The sequence below is a fragment of the Anguilla anguilla genome, chromosome 6 (assembly GCF_013347855.1).
Source record: "Anguilla anguilla isolate fAngAng1 chromosome 6, fAngAng1.pri, whole genome shotgun sequence".
NCBI lineage: Eukaryota > Metazoa > Chordata > Actinopteri > Anguilliformes > Anguillidae > Anguilla > Anguilla anguilla.
Genome location: NC_049206.1, coordinates 29535748 through 29553388, shown reverse-complemented (window position 1 = coordinate 29553388; position 17641 = coordinate 29535748). Strand labels below are relative to the sequence as shown.

Below are 17641 nucleotides of genomic sequence, written 5' to 3'. Positions count from 1 at the left end.
TGTCCAGGTGACGATCAGTGGGGAAGAATGGCACTATATTGCCACTCAGGGGCCCCTGCCAAACACATGCCAGGACTTCTGGCAGATGATCTGGGAGCAGGGAGTGAATGTCATTGCCATGGTTACAGCTGAAGAGGTACGATGAGCATTTGTAAAGAGATCCTGAGCTTCATTAGGAGAGGGAAAAGAAAATGCTCATTTGACATACAATCTCAGCATATTGTCTATTACCTGTTGTGAATCTCCCGTAGATTAGAGAAAAATGGATGTCACATGCTCAGTTTTCTTGTTTCAGTAAAATTTTACATACAGTTAAAATGATGTGTCCTGCACAGTATACTGTTATTGAATTATAAATGAGACCATTCACTCTGTTTCTTTGTAATGTATTGTCAGTGTGATTGCTTAATTGAACCACTCACCTAGTGCAATTAGCCCATTTGTTCAGAGATGTTGTGATATTTAGCTGGCTTCTGAAATCCTACATTTAGAAAGAAGGAAAGTATGAATATAACTGAATATACACTGAATATGACAAAATATTAAATGCCTCATATAAACATATCAATAAACTACCATCAGATTGGTAGAGGTGTAGGTTGCCTTTTAAGGGCAAAGAGCCACAAACCATCCAAAAAAAGAAGCAAACATATTACATATGAAATGCATGCATGCAAATACATATTTCAAATGCGTATATGTGAAATATTGCCTGTCCCTGATCACAGGAGGGTGGCAGGTCGAAGAGCCACAGGTACTGGCCTAAGCTGGGGTCCAAGCACAACTCGGCCACTCACGGCAAGTTCAAAGTGACCACCAAGTTCCGCACGGATTCGGGTTGCTATGCCACCACGGGGTTAAAGGTCAAGCACCTGCTGTCTGGGCAGGAGAGGACGGTGTGGCACCTGCAATACACTGACTGGCCTGACCATGGTTGTCCAGAATACGTCCAGGGCTTTCTCTGTAAGTGCTCATCGAGTCATCGTCAATCACTACCGATTTTCTCAGGGTTTGATTTCTTGATCAAATCATGGCCTGGGTTCAGTTAGGATTTGTCCTCCATTTTGACTCGGAGTTAAACGTTGCAATCAATTTGGTGTCAATTTTGCAGTCAATAAACAAAATGAGATCAAGAAAAAAAGTGACACTTGGCCAGGCTCTTCTTTTAAAGTGTATACCGCCTTAAGGGTAACATCCTTTTTTTAAATCTCCTCTCAGCCCTTTAATTTTTTGTTAGGTTTAGTAAATGCTTGAGAAAGGTACGATTCAGCATATATATATATATATATATATATATATAGTATATAACTGGATTAAACTGTTTAGTACAGAGCTCAAATGTGTGTTGGGCCTGCATTCTTATTTGGCCGTATATGGTAAGATCGAATTTGATTTTTCCTTTTCCATGCACAATATTGTATCTGTATTTGGCACAGATGCTAATGTGTTTCCAGAATGTTAGATAGCCATCATTGTGTCTGTCAGAATAGGACCACACACTATAAATGCTGCACCCAATACAGTATTTGTACACTGTCTGATGTTGTGACCAGCGTACCTTGAGGAGATCCAGTCGGTGCGCCGGCACACCAACAGCATGCTGGACACTTCCAAGAGCCTGAACCCGCCCATAGTGGTGCACTGCAGCGCAGGGGTGGGCCGGACCGGTGTGGTCATCCTGACCGAGCTCATGATCAGCTGTCTGGAGCACAACGAGGTAGGGACGTGGTCTACGAAACACCTGCAATCTTTGCTATTATTTCTGCCCATTCCTACACAGAGCTGAGCTTTTCACATTGCCTGTAGACACATTTCTCTACTCTGTACCTAGCTTAACTGTTCCAAAAAAAAAAAGTGTATTTTCAGGTCTCTTATTTACAGATATGCGTATTTCACAGTTCAGACAATTTTTTCTGGATGCGTTTGGTGTCTCATACATTCTGTTGCAATGTGCATGACAGACATTGCTAAATGATGTCCTCTCTCCTGCAGAGGGTGGATGTTCCCGTGATGCTGGGCCGAATCCGGCAGCAGCGCATGCTTATGGTCCAGACCATCTCCCAGTACAAGTTTGTCTACCAGGTGCTGATCCAGTTCCTCAAGAACTCACGTCTGATCTGATCTGAGCTCATCTGGAGACAACGCTTTCTCTTCTTTCCTATCGAGAACAGACATGGTGTCGGTACAGAGTACTCGCCTCAGAAACAAGTGTGTTTTTAAAGCCACCATGACAAGCATTTCACCAACTGCCTTTATTTTTTTAATGAGTATGTGTTTGTCTCCTTTTCTCAGTTGCATTGATAATGGCTTTATACATTTTTTGATAATGCTACAGCCACTTCAGAATTTGAGAGAATCTGTCATCTTGCTAACAGGTGAATTAAAGAAGATTGCAGTATGTAACCTGTATGCTAAAAATTAGCCAATTAGGATCAAAGGTATATTGATTTTGATGCTGATATATGATTGGATTTGCAAATTCTCCTTTATTAGACTGATTATAGCATTTCTGCACAACAAAAGATTCAGTTTTTTTTAAGATCTTCAGTCTAAGGTTAGTATAATTCCCAATATTGATTGATAGAAAAGGAGAAAACAAATATACTCTCATTTTGCATTGAATATATATTTTGGCATGTGGAACAGCAAGATGGCAAAGAAAAAAAGTGTACTGGTTGAACTATGAGGAAGCTCTATAAAGGTTTTTGAAAAATGAAGCCCAAATGAGAGACAGATTTGTGTGGTAATGTAGTACCATTGTGTAACAGCAGAGGGCTGCACACACTTGTGCTAAAATCATCCTTTAAGGGGACAACTGTAGAAACCTTTAAATATAGACTGCAGCTTTCCAATGTTTTCAGTTCTGGAAATGTGCTACAACAGATCATTGTAAAATACATTGAAAACTTGTCAAGACATTTCAATATTTAATATTTTAAAAATATTTTATTTTTAATGTTAATTTATTTTCTTATTGACATTTAAATCTGTTTTTTTTCCATGCATTTTTCTAGTGAATGCTGACATTCTCAAGTGAATTTGGTGCCTAGAAATTGCTCTGAATCAAGTCATTGCCTTTTGCTAGCATTTCTTATATAGTTGGAAAAACAGTTTACAGTTTTACCATTGTTTACTTTTAGTTTTATAAAAATATATTTTGGAATCAGTATTTCATTTCATTTCCTAAATTCTCCTGAACTACTTTCAATTCTACATGTATTATCAGATTTTGTATTGTGAAATGCTATTTTTTGAAGATTAGATACTGGGTTGCAATACAAGATTGCTGTAATTTTTCTTACTGAAGAATCCTTTTTTAAATTCATTAATATTTGACTTACCTCTTCAAGGCTGAAGCCGCCTGGTGTGTGAGGTTCTTGCCGTAATTGAAAAAAAGTACATGTAAATAAACACATTTCCTATCATTAAGGTTACTGTTCAGTCATTATCGTTGTACACTTTGGGCATCAGTGTGTTAAGTTTGATTTGTGGTTTTTATGTCTACTCTTCTTTTTTTTCCTTAAACATTTCGCATATTCCATTAATCATTTCTTACTTTTCCATTTTTGATTTCCGATATTACTGTGTTGTCTGTACAGTGTTGCTTGTTGATAAATCCACATACATTTCCAGTCTTCTTTGTTTTCTTACTAAAAGCCCTTCCCAATTGACTTGGCGAAGCTCTGTAATATCAGGCCATTAAACATGGGGTTTTGTCATTTGTTTTGTCATTGAAATTATGCAAGGTGCTTGTTTTTCCCCCAGGAAGGGTGCACTCACAGGTGTGTCTGTGGAATTTTGAGCCTGTTATATATACAAGCACAAACACCTAGATGAGGTAAAAATCTTATCTGAATTTCCTGCTCAGCAGTCAAGATTCTGTTGCAGCCTTTTCCCTGAGGCTTTTCTGCAGATGCTGAAATGTCAGAGGGATGTCTGTCTGGGCATTGCTTAAACAGGTGCACTAGTCAATCTCAATACTTTGGTACATTGTGTAATATGCATGAGACATGACCTTTGTGACTGACAATGGCATTTAGCCAGTATAGCTAGTAGAATACCAGCTCCTAACTGCTGAGCTGCTGCTGCGAAAGGCCAGGGAAAATTACAAGTGGTGCATTTGCTTCCTGTCAGCAAATTTCAGATGGCTAAGACACCAAGCTGGCTGTAGATCCACTTTACCTGAGAGTGAATATGTGTAGTTTGCCCACTGTGAATATTCTGTTGTTCCTAAATACCTCTATATGCTGAAAATACAGCAGCAGCTCAGTCTATGTTCCAGTCAAGTCATTAAGAACTGACAGAGTGGGTCCTGACTGACTGTAGTCTGAAAGCATCATTCAGTCCTCAGGGTCACGTATCATATTTATACCATGTGACCAATTCTAGATTTGACATGGAGCACCTGCTTTGACTCTTCCAGGTTGCAGCTGAAATTTTTGAAAATTGGGCTGATACGTTTCAGCTCGTGAAAAAAGCAACAAAAAAAAAAAATGAAAAAAGCACAAGTGAAGACTTTTTAGGGATTATTTAAATGGCAAAGGATAGAAAAACTATGATGTCTGAGCTCAGTTATCTGGAAATAACTTCCCGCCTGAAGAAGAGTAATGCTTAAAGCATCTGCATCTCTCCGGGCAGTGAGATGTTAGTAACCCATCCCCAGTACACTCCTTATCTAGTGTTTTCTGCCAAGTTCCATCCGGCTAATGAGACATAGAATATCCCCTAAGAGCTCAACCAGGAGCCATTTTATTTCAAATCAAGGCTGTTACCAGAGAAACTAAGTGCCTAATACCTTCTACAGACCTTATAAAATAGTCTGTATTATCATATTTCTGTATTTTTCCTTAATAATATATATAAATATTTTGATTTTTTTTTAATTCTGTGCAATTCTGTATTATATTCCGCTTTGGACATGCAGAATTTATATGGTTTTGACTTGGTACTGTTTAATACCATAAAAGAATGAAACTATGCATGCCTTTTTGTATTCTAACGCGTGTATATATACTCAAATCGGTATATAAGCTTATGCTTTTCAAGTGTTTTTTGCACTTCTTCCTAATGTGACAGTATTGTTTCGTGTTGCATTGCATTCCACGGCTGCAGTTCCCCTTGTCTAATGATCATGATTTTTTAAACACTTTGATGTACATAGGTTTTGTATATGCTGTGCAAGTGCATTGTCTCTTTTATAAAATGTACAATGCTGTCAATCTCGCTCATTATGCAATAAAGCATTATTTCACAGTTTTTCATCTAGTACTCTTCACCTTAACTGGTCGTATTGAATCTGTAATATGCAGTATCCATTAAGGTACATGGTCATAGTGCGTGTGTGTGAATGTGTGTTTGTGTGTGTGTTTTGTGTACACACAAGGCAATACATTTCAGGTGGTAAGCCCAACCAGGTTCACAAGTTCAGTGGCTTGGTTGTCAGAGGACAGCCCCAAACAGGTTGTTGGTTCATACTCCATTTTAGTCGCATGAAAAGACTAACACGGAGATTACAGGGATTACTCTGCCAAGATTAATCGGGGTAGCAGGATGGTCTTGTAAACCTGGATGCTTCACACTAAAGAATTTGGGATTAACTTCGACCCAACGCACTGCTACAGCTTAGGTTTGACCCCATTTTACTTAGGTCCTTTGCGTGGGGAGGCAGTACAAAGCAGCTTGGGCCAACACTTCTGACAGGCCTCGAAGCCCGAAAATCACCACTCAGAACGAGAGAGCCAGGCACCACAAAAATGTTGTGTAGTCTTTCAGGGTTTTTATTCAGTGCAGATGCAGGACAATTTCAAATCAAAAAGAACAAGGTTGTTAAGAGATTGCATTCCCTCCTTGACATGCATTTACGATACATAAAAAGACAGAAGAGCACCGATGTTTTAGGCGTTTTTAACCCATAGTCCTCCTGAAGTCTGGGAGGTGAGCTGTGGACGGGTGTAGGCAGATGGGCTGCACTGCTAGCGATCGCACGCAGTGGAGTTTTTTTGGTGTTGTGGCAACTGTACCTTGAGTATCACAAATGCACTGGGAAAACAGCCCTGTTGGCTGCAGGACCCTTCAGACAGTGAACAATGGAAAGGGGGGGGGGGGTCTGTGTAAATCACCCCCAAAGAAACAACTCTTTTCAGTAGAAAATATCCATCACGCAACAAAATATTGTGCTTCATATATAAACCTCTTCAAAGCCACAAATACTGTAAACTGCAACAGATCTCCCAGCAGAAAATGAGAAAATCCTAGTATATTAAAAGTACCATTTATTTAACTGTAGTTTCCTCTACAGTATTCCACCTCCAAGTGTTATTATACTACCAGTTGGGACTGTCCACAGCTTTAGTACTGTATGAAAACTACTGAATTGTGTAAAAGCATTCCAAGTTTGCCACAGCCATTATGCGGGACAGGAAGTAGGGAGCACATGCCTACCCATGCTACATTGTTACGCTAAAAGTAATCACGATGCAAAACGTGCCGACACTGAAAACGACACTGAAAAGAAATGATCAGTTTCATCATTTGGGCAGAAATGAACACGAGGAGATGGAGAGGTGAAAGATGTGTTCTGTGATAGCGGGCCAAGTTGTCATCCGTGTGTGTGTGTGTGTGTGTGTGTGTGTTTGGGGGGGTTGGCGCCATGGCTGTCGCCAGTGTTTTCATTTCTGCAGCTCAATCTCCTTCTTGATCTCGGCAATGTAGTGGTGATCCTTCCCATGAGCCACCTCCATGATCGCCAACGCCTGGGGAAGACAGAGAAATGGCTCCCTCATTTCTGCCAGCTGTGACACGCACACACAAAGGCAGAATGTTGCCTGTACCCATTCTCAAACTCAATCAAGTGGGAAAAACATATACTTTTTATATTAAGTTTTTGTTCCAACCACAGCTGCAACCTGTGAAATGTGACAATTGTTCTTAATAATACATTTAAAATCAAAAGTATTTGTCCCCTTCCTGATTTCCTCTATTGCTTTTGGTTTTTAATGGTTCCAGATCTTTAGACAAAATGCATTAGACAAAGTAAAAATAGGTAAACACAAAACACATATTAAAAATTATTTCATTTCATGAAAAAAGTTATCAAACACCAAATTGCCCATCAAAGTGTCACCACAAAAAAGTTGTTGAAATATTTCAGTCCGGAAAGGGTTACTAAGCCATTTAATGCTCTGGGACTCCACCGAACCACTTTGAATTGTGGCGAATCTTTCCAGGAGTGGGCGGCCTACCAAAATTTCTCTAAAGGTGCAGCGACAACTCATCCAAGTAGTCACAAAGTATCCCAGAAGAACATCCAAAGAACTTCAGGCCTCTCTAGCCTCAGCTAAAGTCAGCGTACAGGACTCCACAACAAGCCAAAAATGTGATTCATGGGAGAGTAGCAAGGCAGAAACCACTGCTAACCACATTTGCAAAAAAAAAAAAAGCACCGAGATGACCCCTAAGTCTTTTGGGATAAGGTTCTATGGACAGACGAGTCAAAAGAGTAACTTTCTGGATGTCATGGGTCCCATTATGTTAGACGTAAAGCAAATACAGCATTTCACAGTAAGAACATCATACCAACAAACAAAAAAGGTGGTGGTAGTATGATGGTGTAAGAATGCTTAGCTGCTTTGGGACCTAGACTCGCCATTATTTATTTACCACAAATTCTGCTCTGTACCAGAAAATTCTTAAGGCGAATGTCCAGTCATCTGTCCATGAGCTGAAGCTGAAGTGTAATTGGGTCATGCAGTGAGACAATTACCCAAAACACAATTATCCAAAGTCCACATGTGGATGGCTGAAAAGAAACCAAATTAAAGTCCTGGAGTGACCTAGTCAAAGTCCTGACTTGAACCCAACAGAGATGCTGTGGCAGGACCTAAAATGAGCAGTTCATGCATGAAAACCTACCAATTTGTCTGAATTAAAGCAGTTCAGCAAAGAAAAGTGGGCTAAAATTCCTCCACAGTGAAGTGAAAGATTGATATCAAATTACAGGAAGAGTTTGGTTGTAGTTATTGCTGCTAAATGTGGTACAATCAGTTAATACTGTAAATTTAACATAACATACCATAATATAATGACAAGAACAGGTCATTCAGCCCATTAAGGGGGCAATTACTTTTTCACGAGTGATATGGTTGTTTGATAAGTTTTTCCATTAAATAAATGAAATAATAATTTTAAAAAAATGTGTTTTGTGTTTACTCAGGTTCCCTTTGTCTAATATTACATTTTGTCTAAAGATCTGAAACCATTTAGTATGCCAAATATGCAGTAATAGAGGAAATCAGGAAGGAGGCAAATACTTTTTCACGGCACTGTAACAATATCTGTCGAGGGATGACTTACTCTCCAAAGGCCACATAATGTCAGAAATAACTATGCATGACCTATGCAGAAACATCCCTTATCCTCATCACAGAACTTTTAATGAGATCTACTTACACTTTACCTGAATTTTTTGAATGTACTATATGGCAAATCATTCCTTTAGAAATTCAAATGTTTAATTGATTAAAGTATAGACTAGCTGGTAAAACCCAGTGGTATCCTAATTTGGGGAAGTGTAAACACCTGATGACTGAGACTAAGGTGTTTAGGCCATTCCAGGAGGGCCTGTGTGTAGCCCGGTTCTTATCCCAACCAGTCATTCAGGCTTAATGTTCTCAATAACTGTTAACACAAACTTCCGGTTTGCGCCCGTTTAAAACTTTTTCCACCAATGATATATGTGCCAAAAATATAAAATAAATGGATTGGATTAGTGATATAAATAGGAGCAGCTGTTATTGTGGAAACCTAGCCTAAAGTAAATATATTTGTGCTTCATAATGAAGAATTCCAAACAGTCATCAGACAGTGCAAGAGTATTTGACTACTCTCTGGGACCCTTCATTGATCCTTATTTTCCTACAAATTACATGACAGCATGCTAAAACCCAGTGAGAAAGGCAGAATGAACAGCAGCAGTATTGTTGATTTTCTTGCAATACAATTTTAATGAAAGCGTAATTCTGGCAGTTCTTTGCATCACGGATCCTAAAGGCTTCCAGGCAGCAATGAAGAGGAGCTCCTAGCTACACAATATGAAAAGGCTGCAGAGTGAAAACAAGTTGTAATGGATACTAAATCGTAATGACTCATGATAGCCACTCCACTAAAAGTGAACGTGAATGTAACAGAATGTAAATAAGTTGTGTCACACCTTATATGAATATTGCCTTTGATCATTAAAAAATTCCAGAAGCTTCAAAATGATTAAAACCCAATGAGAGGGACTAATCTTGATCTCACGCTTCAATTTTATCCAATAAGCATGTCATTCCTTTACTTATTTCAATGAGGAACTACTTCTTAAATGCACCTTAACCTTTCAGACCTGTGAACCCCTCAACTATTTTCATTCTGAAGTTGGAATATCACAGCGGCTAATTTTCCAGGCACACGACATTGGTTTGACTCTGCATGGATACACACATGCTCAGTGGATACCTGTTACCAATGACATGTTTCCTAAAAAGCCCTCCAATTGTTTAGCAATATCAGCATGCTGTCATTGTTAGGCCCAATAGCAAACTGATATGAAAATTTATAATGAGGTATGAAGAAAGAGGTGTGTATTTCACCTGCGATAAAAGTAAGGCTGAATACCATTTCTTGAATGTGCTACTATCTTATAACTGTGCTGCTCTTTAGGATCTTGATATTTTCTCTTCTGAACATGAGTTATATGCTTTCCATATTCTTGAGATGTAAAGTTGATCAAAGATTTTCCAGCAGGGCACACTTAACCTGAGGGAGGGCCACAGGCCTAAAGTCCCTTTGGGCAGTGATAGATGAGTAAGTCAATGAGGGCTTGATGCTACATGTTTCAGAGATAGCTTTCACATGCACTTGATTAATTACTCCAACTGAATAAATCAGAGCCAACTTAGAGATAAGCAACAAATCCTGAGGCCCCAAGCATTTAGGTATATAATATTATCTGACATGGGTGATCGGTGTGCACATAATTACATTGACTGAAAAACTGGCACCTGCACGTCTTCGACTAAAAAACCTGAGGTACAGTCCTTACGTACATTTGGACAACTGGGGTGGTTTCACAGGAGAATTGTTAAATCAGTGTGGATAGGAGATTGTTGTGTTACCTTCTTTAAGGCCTTTATTCCCATAGACTTCTTCTCTAGTCCCAAATACAGCCTCCCCAGCTTCAGGTACATGGAGGCCACATTAAGAGAGTAGGCTGGGTAGTGCATGCTAAAGGAAAAAAAGTCACATGATCTGCCTCCTGCATCAGCACATGTGGCATACATACATCAATAAATACATACAAATGCTTAACAACAGCTTAAAGCCCGCATAGTGTCAATTTGTGAACAAACAACAGTTTTTATGATGATTATTTAAACCATGTTTTTAATTACTGTGGAGCTTTCTTTAAAAAGCTATTATTTAAAGACCCCCCTCCATTCAAACGCATGCTTTTCTAATGTGTTAACTCCTTCGGGAAGCATGACTTTCACACCACAGTGAAAACTGGCTTTTGTATAAAACCTGGCACCAGAGTGCCTTTTTCCGTATTCTTCCACTGTAGACGGAGAGCTTCTCTGTACTTCCCTATAATCACAGTTAGAAAAGTGCACCTACGAGCAAAATTTGTGTAGTCACAATTATGTTGAAACTATTATGGTCCACTATGCAAACATATGCAAATTACCAGGGAGAGCAATGTGGTAAACTGAAACTTTGGAGCACTGAAAGCTGACCAGTTAGTGACATTGTTGTGACAGTAGTGTTGAACATAGCAGACAGTGCAGATTTAGGATGCAATCCCGAGGTAGAAACTTTGTTCCACTCATTACCAAAGGAGCCCATTCTAAAATAAAAATGGTTTGGAATTTGTTTTTAAAAATCACGTGGGTGTACCGGGTAGCATAGAGGAAATGTTTGTATCCAGAACGTCATACAGAACTTGATAGGTTCGCAAAGAAATTAGAATTTGGAATCCGTATGCTGTGACTACTATATATCGCAGGACCACAGCAGCATTGCCACCTTGCATATTCATAGACTGTGGCATTCTCAATCACAGTAAAGGTGTAGAGATACTACTAAGCCATTTTCAGTATTGAACATATTTTGGTGGGAAAACCATACTGAACACATCCTTATCAGATAATTATAATAATACTCTTTATAGTTTTAAAATGCATGGGTACTTTAATGCAGGGGTACTTTAAAATGAGTCCAAGAGAATGTATCCTGGAGTGAAACACTAAGTCAAACAGGCCCTTTAAAGTCAATTAAATGAAACGTTTGCAAATAATTTACATAATGTTTTCTCTTACACTAATACCTGCACCGCACCCTAAGATACACATGTGCTATATCTTGATGAACTCTGCTGAAGTCTACAGCAAGCAGATTTAAATTTAATGGTAAAGCACTTTGTCCTTCATCCGTTACTCTACAGCACCTAGAGAGAAGCCACAGTTGGAAAGTGATTTCAACATGATTGACAGTGATACCTGCCTTGCAGGGTTTACCTGTAGGGTTTGATGATTTTTTCCCCGTAAGACATAGCTCCGTCCCAGTCCTCCAGGTAAAGGCACACGCCCATGGCCTGGTACATCATGTGCAGCATGTACACGTTGGTGTCCTCGAAGATGCTTCCCATCCTATCCAGGCTAAGCTCACACATCTCCAGCAGCTCACTAGGGGGTACTGTGGAGTCAAGGAAAGGTCTCGGGCACCGACTCAATCCACACTGAACATTTTGGTTACTACTAAATGTTAATTCCAAGCACAGTATTTGAGGTCTAACTGAATTTTTACTGAGAAAATGGCCAAAACATCACCCCAGGAGACACAAATGTCTCCCCTCCTGAAGGCACATCTTATTTTGGGACCAAAAGATCCCTAATTAACTTCATGAAAGAGCAGCACAAGAACAAATATTTCTCCTTTTACCTACATTAAGCATCTAAGAACAGGGTTTTGACAGTTATAACAAACCTTGAGGGGGGACAGGCTTGAGTTCTACGATTTTCTTGAAAATTCTCTTGGGGAAGAACACTACCAATGTAATACATTCAATTCTCCCATTCTATTTTACATCAGAATTGGCATTTAAGTCAGGTTGTGTCAAATGGACATTCCAACAATTGCAATGTATAAACAATCAGATTAATAAAAAGCTCAAAGAATGTCTAGACCTGCAATGTCACCAAGGTTGGCTCATTACATTTGTCCGATGCCAAGGCTGATAACAAAACATAAAGGTCACCATACCCCTCTTCATTTTCTTAGGAACACACAATACACTAATTTAAGTAGATTCAAAAATATAAAAATCAATTTAAAAACCTGTTACCTGAGAATGTGTCCTGCTGCTGTGGGGATGAACTAACATCCAGTTAACGAATTAAAATATTTTAATCATACGATTAAAGAAAAAAAGACGAAAGATTGCCTTAATGCCCCCTGGTGGCAGCTATTCTTATAATCCTTTAAAAAAAAAAAACATGATTCGATATATCGTGCCACCCTACGACAAATGCCTGCCTACAGTCTACCAGTGTTTGCTTCATGTTAGATTATTATTAGGATAAGCGGCAATGCTTCAATCTGATTAATTACATTTTTTCCTCCCAAATATGAAAGGGTTTAGTATCGTTTAATATAAACCTGCCTCCTCTGGGGTCGGAACCATACTGTGACACAGCTGGTGTCTGGACTGGAGGCTGAGTCAGAGGCCTGTTCTCGTGTCTGTTTTCCGTGAAGTCTAACAGAGTCAGCGTAACGAGTTCAGACAGAGGCGTTTTCGTGTTGCCTGGATCCCCGGGGAGGTTGCGGAGACTGCAGGAGCAGTTCCCCATGTAGTCAGACGTTCACTGTGACCTGAGGAAGGCAATGCTGTAGATCGTTCCAGTTATTCTGGTTTCACGCAGAGACTGCAAACATGCAGACAGCAGTTCAGCTGTCTGCAAGGGCAAGCTCAGAAAGCGCTATCACTTGTGAAAATGCGGGTGACCTTTACTGCCATGCGGAAAGCCACTTCCGCAGATAACAGAAATTTTCACACTGGGAAGCAGAATTTATGCTACGAGCACATGGTTGAGTTAGCTAATGTCCTGACCCAAGTGCTACTTTTCAAACTCTCGCTTTTCTGACAGGGTTGAGTCTAACATAGCACCCTGTGAAATTTAAAATGGAATGTGAAGTGTGAAGGGAAATATGAAGCAAAGCAAAACAGTCCCAGACGCATGTGGGCAGGCAGTCCCTAAACCCAACATGCATGGTTGGTCGTTCAGCCATCGCGGGAGTAGCTCTTTCTCCATTACTTTTATGCTTAGAAATCAAGTGTACGATCCCCAAAGTGGAAAAATATATTTTTACCCAAAATAAATAGACACATGTATTTTCTAAACAGCATCCTGCACTCTGCACACTACAACAAAGAGTTCACCATACAATAACACAAATCTCAGGACAAATAAAAGATGCTTCTTCAAATAATACATATTTCTTGTAAACCTCAAAGTCCATTCGGTTAAGGCACCATGCTACGGTGCAAGGATAAGCCCCACAGCCTGGGATCCAGTCCGGACCATTCCAGTGTCGGAGTAACAGGTAATTGGCGAATGCATCGCCCAAGCTACGGAAGGGTTCAGTCCTTTAACTGTCTGCATTTCTTCACTCTCTAGCGACCCCCACTGGATGATCGGGTCCCCTTGGACTGCATGCCATATGAGGCAACTCTACACAAGCTCAGCTGTGGGCTGCGGTGTGAAAAGGCTGGTGACACCACGCGATTTGGAGAACCACCATGGTTGTCCTCACTCTGCAGAACTGGCACTGAACTTTCAGACTTTTCAGCTAGCAGAGTATCTGCCATTCTACAATAGTCATTTTTGTCAGGTCCACATCATGAAGTGCCATGAAGTGCAATATTTAATTATAAAATAATCTATGCGCTTCCGTGCTACTTTGTCCACTGAAACAAACCATAAAATTCACACTGTGATCAGTACACAAGAAATTACGCTAATGTGACGTGTACGCATTGCACATCAGAAAATGAAAGCGCTCTTAACCGTGGACCCACAGAGAAGGGGTCAAGAACCCCTGCCTTGACCATATCAAAGAGGCACAAAACATATTAAATGGGTGAAAATCTTAAGTATGTTTGCTTTAAATGGTCCCCATCCCTGCTTATAGTGCTGAAGCTCCTCCCACTCCACATTTTGACCCCCATGTGACCCTAACCATGGCACACTTTTCAATAATCCAGATCTGACAAGGATATTCTTGCTGTGCTTGGCTCTCCGGAAATCCTCGATGACATTCCTGGCATACTTCACCATATCCCGGACAGCCTCAGGCTCTGGGGGTGTGCTCAGCTTACGAACTTTCATTTTTTCCTTATCCTGTAGAGACGTAGGGAGAAAGGGAATTGATACCTGAAACAAAACCCAGCTCCTGTTCCTCCCAATGCAAAACAGAGAAGACAACAAGCTTAAGTAGACAACATATATGAGATATGCCTTTCTGTTTGTGTATATCTCATGTATATTAGATACACAAACTATATCAGTTGTTCTGTTGTACAACATGCTAAATGTAGATGCACATGGAATACAGTAATCCAGTGATTCAGCTGAGACCTCAGTTAATATGATTTATAATAATTTGCTCTCAGTGTTACAGTACCTTGTCTTTGGCTGTACACTCCTTGCAATCGCAGGTAAAAAAGTAGGAATCTCTCAATCTGTCATTCCTGTCCTCTGTTGGATAAAGGAGGTCAATGTAGCTGGTGAAAACCTGGAAGAGAAAGACATGAGTTGCAATTAAACTTGAAATTTAAAAATAAATCGCACAAAGAAATATTAATTAAGGTCTAAAATTAACCAAGGGAGAATCATCTGTCAGCAGGGGAAAAGACAGCCTTCAGCTGTGTCTGGATGCCATTCAAGATTTAACAGATGTGTTTTTTAATGTAAATATTTGACTGGAAAAAGTGACTGGAATATTTGACTGGAAAATCCCAAATTATATGCAGTTTTGTGAGACTAAACAAATATCTGGTCCATTCAATAAGCTAAACACAAGTATGTGCAGCAGACTGGTGCATTTTGACAACTGAGAGCATATCCATGCTCACAGATAAATCAACAGATGGGACAGATAATTATGTTTTACATATTTAGTATGCCTTCAAGGAAAATCCATCACAATGGACATGAAAGTTTTCCATGCTGACGCTCTGCACCTTACAGCCATGAATTACTCAGTTGCAGATGGCAAACGAATACCGTGCACTGGCTCAGCAGATGCACAGCACGGACAAAGCACTGAACCACTAATTTCTCCAAACATTTAATGAATAGGCAGAAAAACTTACAACATATTTACAACTCAGATCAACTCAAAAATAAGAAATATTTTTGTATTCTGGACTGTCTTAAAAAAAAAAAAAAAACTTAGTTCATGAAAAAAGTTACAATCATCACTGCACACAGAGGAACTCTTGGTTCCTTCCTCTCCTCTCAAGGCGTTCACTATTAAGCTGAGGACACAACGTTTCCCGCCATCTGATTCACTGGTCTAGACACACAGCTAACAGTTAAATAAGGCACTTCAGAACAAAGCCTTATGAAATTCTAGACAGCTGACAGCGCATTTGAACAAAGAGATGGAACAAAGGCACATTTGTGTCCAATGTTAAGAACAAAAGCCAATAATGAGCGAGATTAATAAGGAGGTGGTCGACAGCACAAGTTACTTGCATGGGTTGATGCAAGAAAATGCAGGATAATTTTCTATGGGGGAGAGATACGGAAAACTGTCACACTTTAAGCTGTCTGCTAAAATCTATTAGCTGGCTCAGTCTTCAATGAGCATGGAATAAATAATCACAGTTGTACATTTTACATACAAACCAGGGTGACAACAACAGAAGCATAATCATACAAGCTATTACAAAATAAAATTTGTTAAAAATAGTTTTAAAAACACCAAAATTAAAAACTTTATGATTTCACAATGTGTCTTGTTTCATGCATTTCTTATGGGAAAAATAGTTCACTTAATATTTAAGAAACAAAAATGCAGTGCATTAACAGTATCTAGATGGGATCTTTTTTCCAGCCATTTTACTACCATCCCCAATTCCAGGGGAGCAAAGGTAATGGGACAACTAGCTGCTCAGCTGTTTCTTGGCCAGCTGTGTCATTGCATCATTAGTTTATGCACAAGAAAACTAACAAAATGTTTTGAGTCGATTCTAGGTATGGCATTTGCATTTGGAGTTTGCTGTGGTTGTCTCGCAACATGAGGACCAAGAAAGCATTAATGACAGAAAAGCAGGCCATCATGAGGTTGAAAAATCTGGTGAGCTCAGCAATATGACCTGGTAGACCACGGAAGCATAACCTCAAAGGATCACACAAGATGCAAATCACTGGTAAGCCTCAAAACAGAATGGCCAGGTTATAGTAAGAGTAAAGTAGATTAAAAAACCACAGCTCTGAAACAAAGTCATATGGACAGATGCGAGGAGTATTAACCCAGGGTTTTTCCAACGTTCAAATGTCTTAGGCAGGTCGCCCAACCCTGAGTTCACACAGTGAATGGCTATTGGCTGTGGCCCCAGTGGTGAGAGAAGCCTTAAGCTGGCAGTATACTCAGTAAGAAGAAAGAACTTCAGGATTGAGAACCATCGGCGAACATGTCCACGAACACTGTTGTCGGTATACTCAGTGAGAACACCGCACCATTTAAAGTCACTCCACGCCGCTGGGGCGTGAATAATTACGAGGCAGCTATTAACCAGGGCTGGAATCTCGCCCAGACCTGCGTCTCGCGGCTACGCCATGGATGTATAAAGAGAAGGGCTACGCAAGATCACAAAACAAAAAGGCTGAAGTGTGTAAAGTGGCTTTAGTTTAGGCTATCTAGCTATGCAAAAGAAGAAAAAAAGGCGAAGGAGATGGTAAGTTTGCCCTTTAAATCAGAGTAGGAGATGGAGATTTTTGTCTGTACATTCGGCAAATGTGGAGTTTAGACACTTCCTCTTATTTCCCGAATGTGTGCTAGGCATTTTGATGACTTGCTGAAACCGAGTAGCACCATTCATCAAACATGCGGGAACTCAGAATTCCCATCTCTACAGGAGAGATTGGCATTGACTCTCCGTACAATAGCATGTGAAGTCTGCCCTCTGAACTCTCAACCATGACGTAACCAACCATGTGATATTTGGACCAATAGCTGAGAGGGGGAGGTCGGAGAACAAGAAAGAAGTTTTCCAAAAGTTCTCCCTGGTGGCCGTCGCACACTGCACCGTACGAACACACAACACCGTGTCTTTTTGTTCTTCAGTTGTTCTCATTGCTTCGTTTTGCTCAAAGTTCTACTTCTTACGAAGTATACTGCCTACTTTAGTCTCCGAGTCGTTGGTGCCTCTCTACTCACCTCTTCCCCTGGGCTGATCTCTTGGACAGCTCGCACCTCAGCGACAATCCCTTTGTATGTGACGATGACGTTTGGACAACAGCTGTGGTTCATTAGAGCAACACTTTAAAGGAGACAGTTGAGCAAGAGAGGGAGCAAGATCAAGCATGAGAGAGAGAGA

General features: G+C 40.1%; 2 protein-coding genes across 2 annotated transcripts in view; one reads left to right on the top strand and one right to left on the bottom strand.

Annotated features, from left to right (window-relative positions):
- Window positions 1-5256, top strand: part of LOC118230131 (tyrosine-protein phosphatase non-receptor type 14-like) — a 71577-nt gene extending 66321 nt beyond the window's left edge. Inside the window, exons 16-19 of the mRNA XM_035422933.1 lie at window positions 8-136; window positions 729-963; window positions 1554-1717; window positions 1993-5256. Of these exons, the coding sequence (XP_035278824.1) occupies window positions 8-136; window positions 729-963; window positions 1554-1717; window positions 1993-2121 (657 nt within the window). The 3' untranslated portion in view covers window positions 2122-5256. The remainder of the gene's footprint in view (window positions 1-7; window positions 137-728; window positions 964-1553; window positions 1718-1992) is intronic.
- Window positions 5257-5754: 498 nt separating this feature from the next.
- Window positions 5755-17641, bottom strand: part of smyd2a (SET and MYND domain containing 2a) — a 40428-nt gene continuing 28541 nt past the window's right edge. The window contains exons 7-12 of the mRNA XM_035422816.1: window positions 17482-17584; window positions 14719-14829; window positions 14315-14435; window positions 11553-11727; window positions 10155-10263; window positions 5755-6752 (exon numbers count right to left, since the gene is read on the bottom strand). Coding sequence (XP_035278707.1) covers window positions 6669-6752; window positions 10155-10263; window positions 11553-11727; window positions 14315-14435; window positions 14719-14829; window positions 17482-17584 — 703 coding nt within the window. The 3' untranslated portion in view covers window positions 5755-6668. The remainder of the gene's footprint in view (window positions 6753-10154; window positions 10264-11552; window positions 11728-14314; window positions 14436-14718; window positions 14830-17481; window positions 17585-17641) is intronic.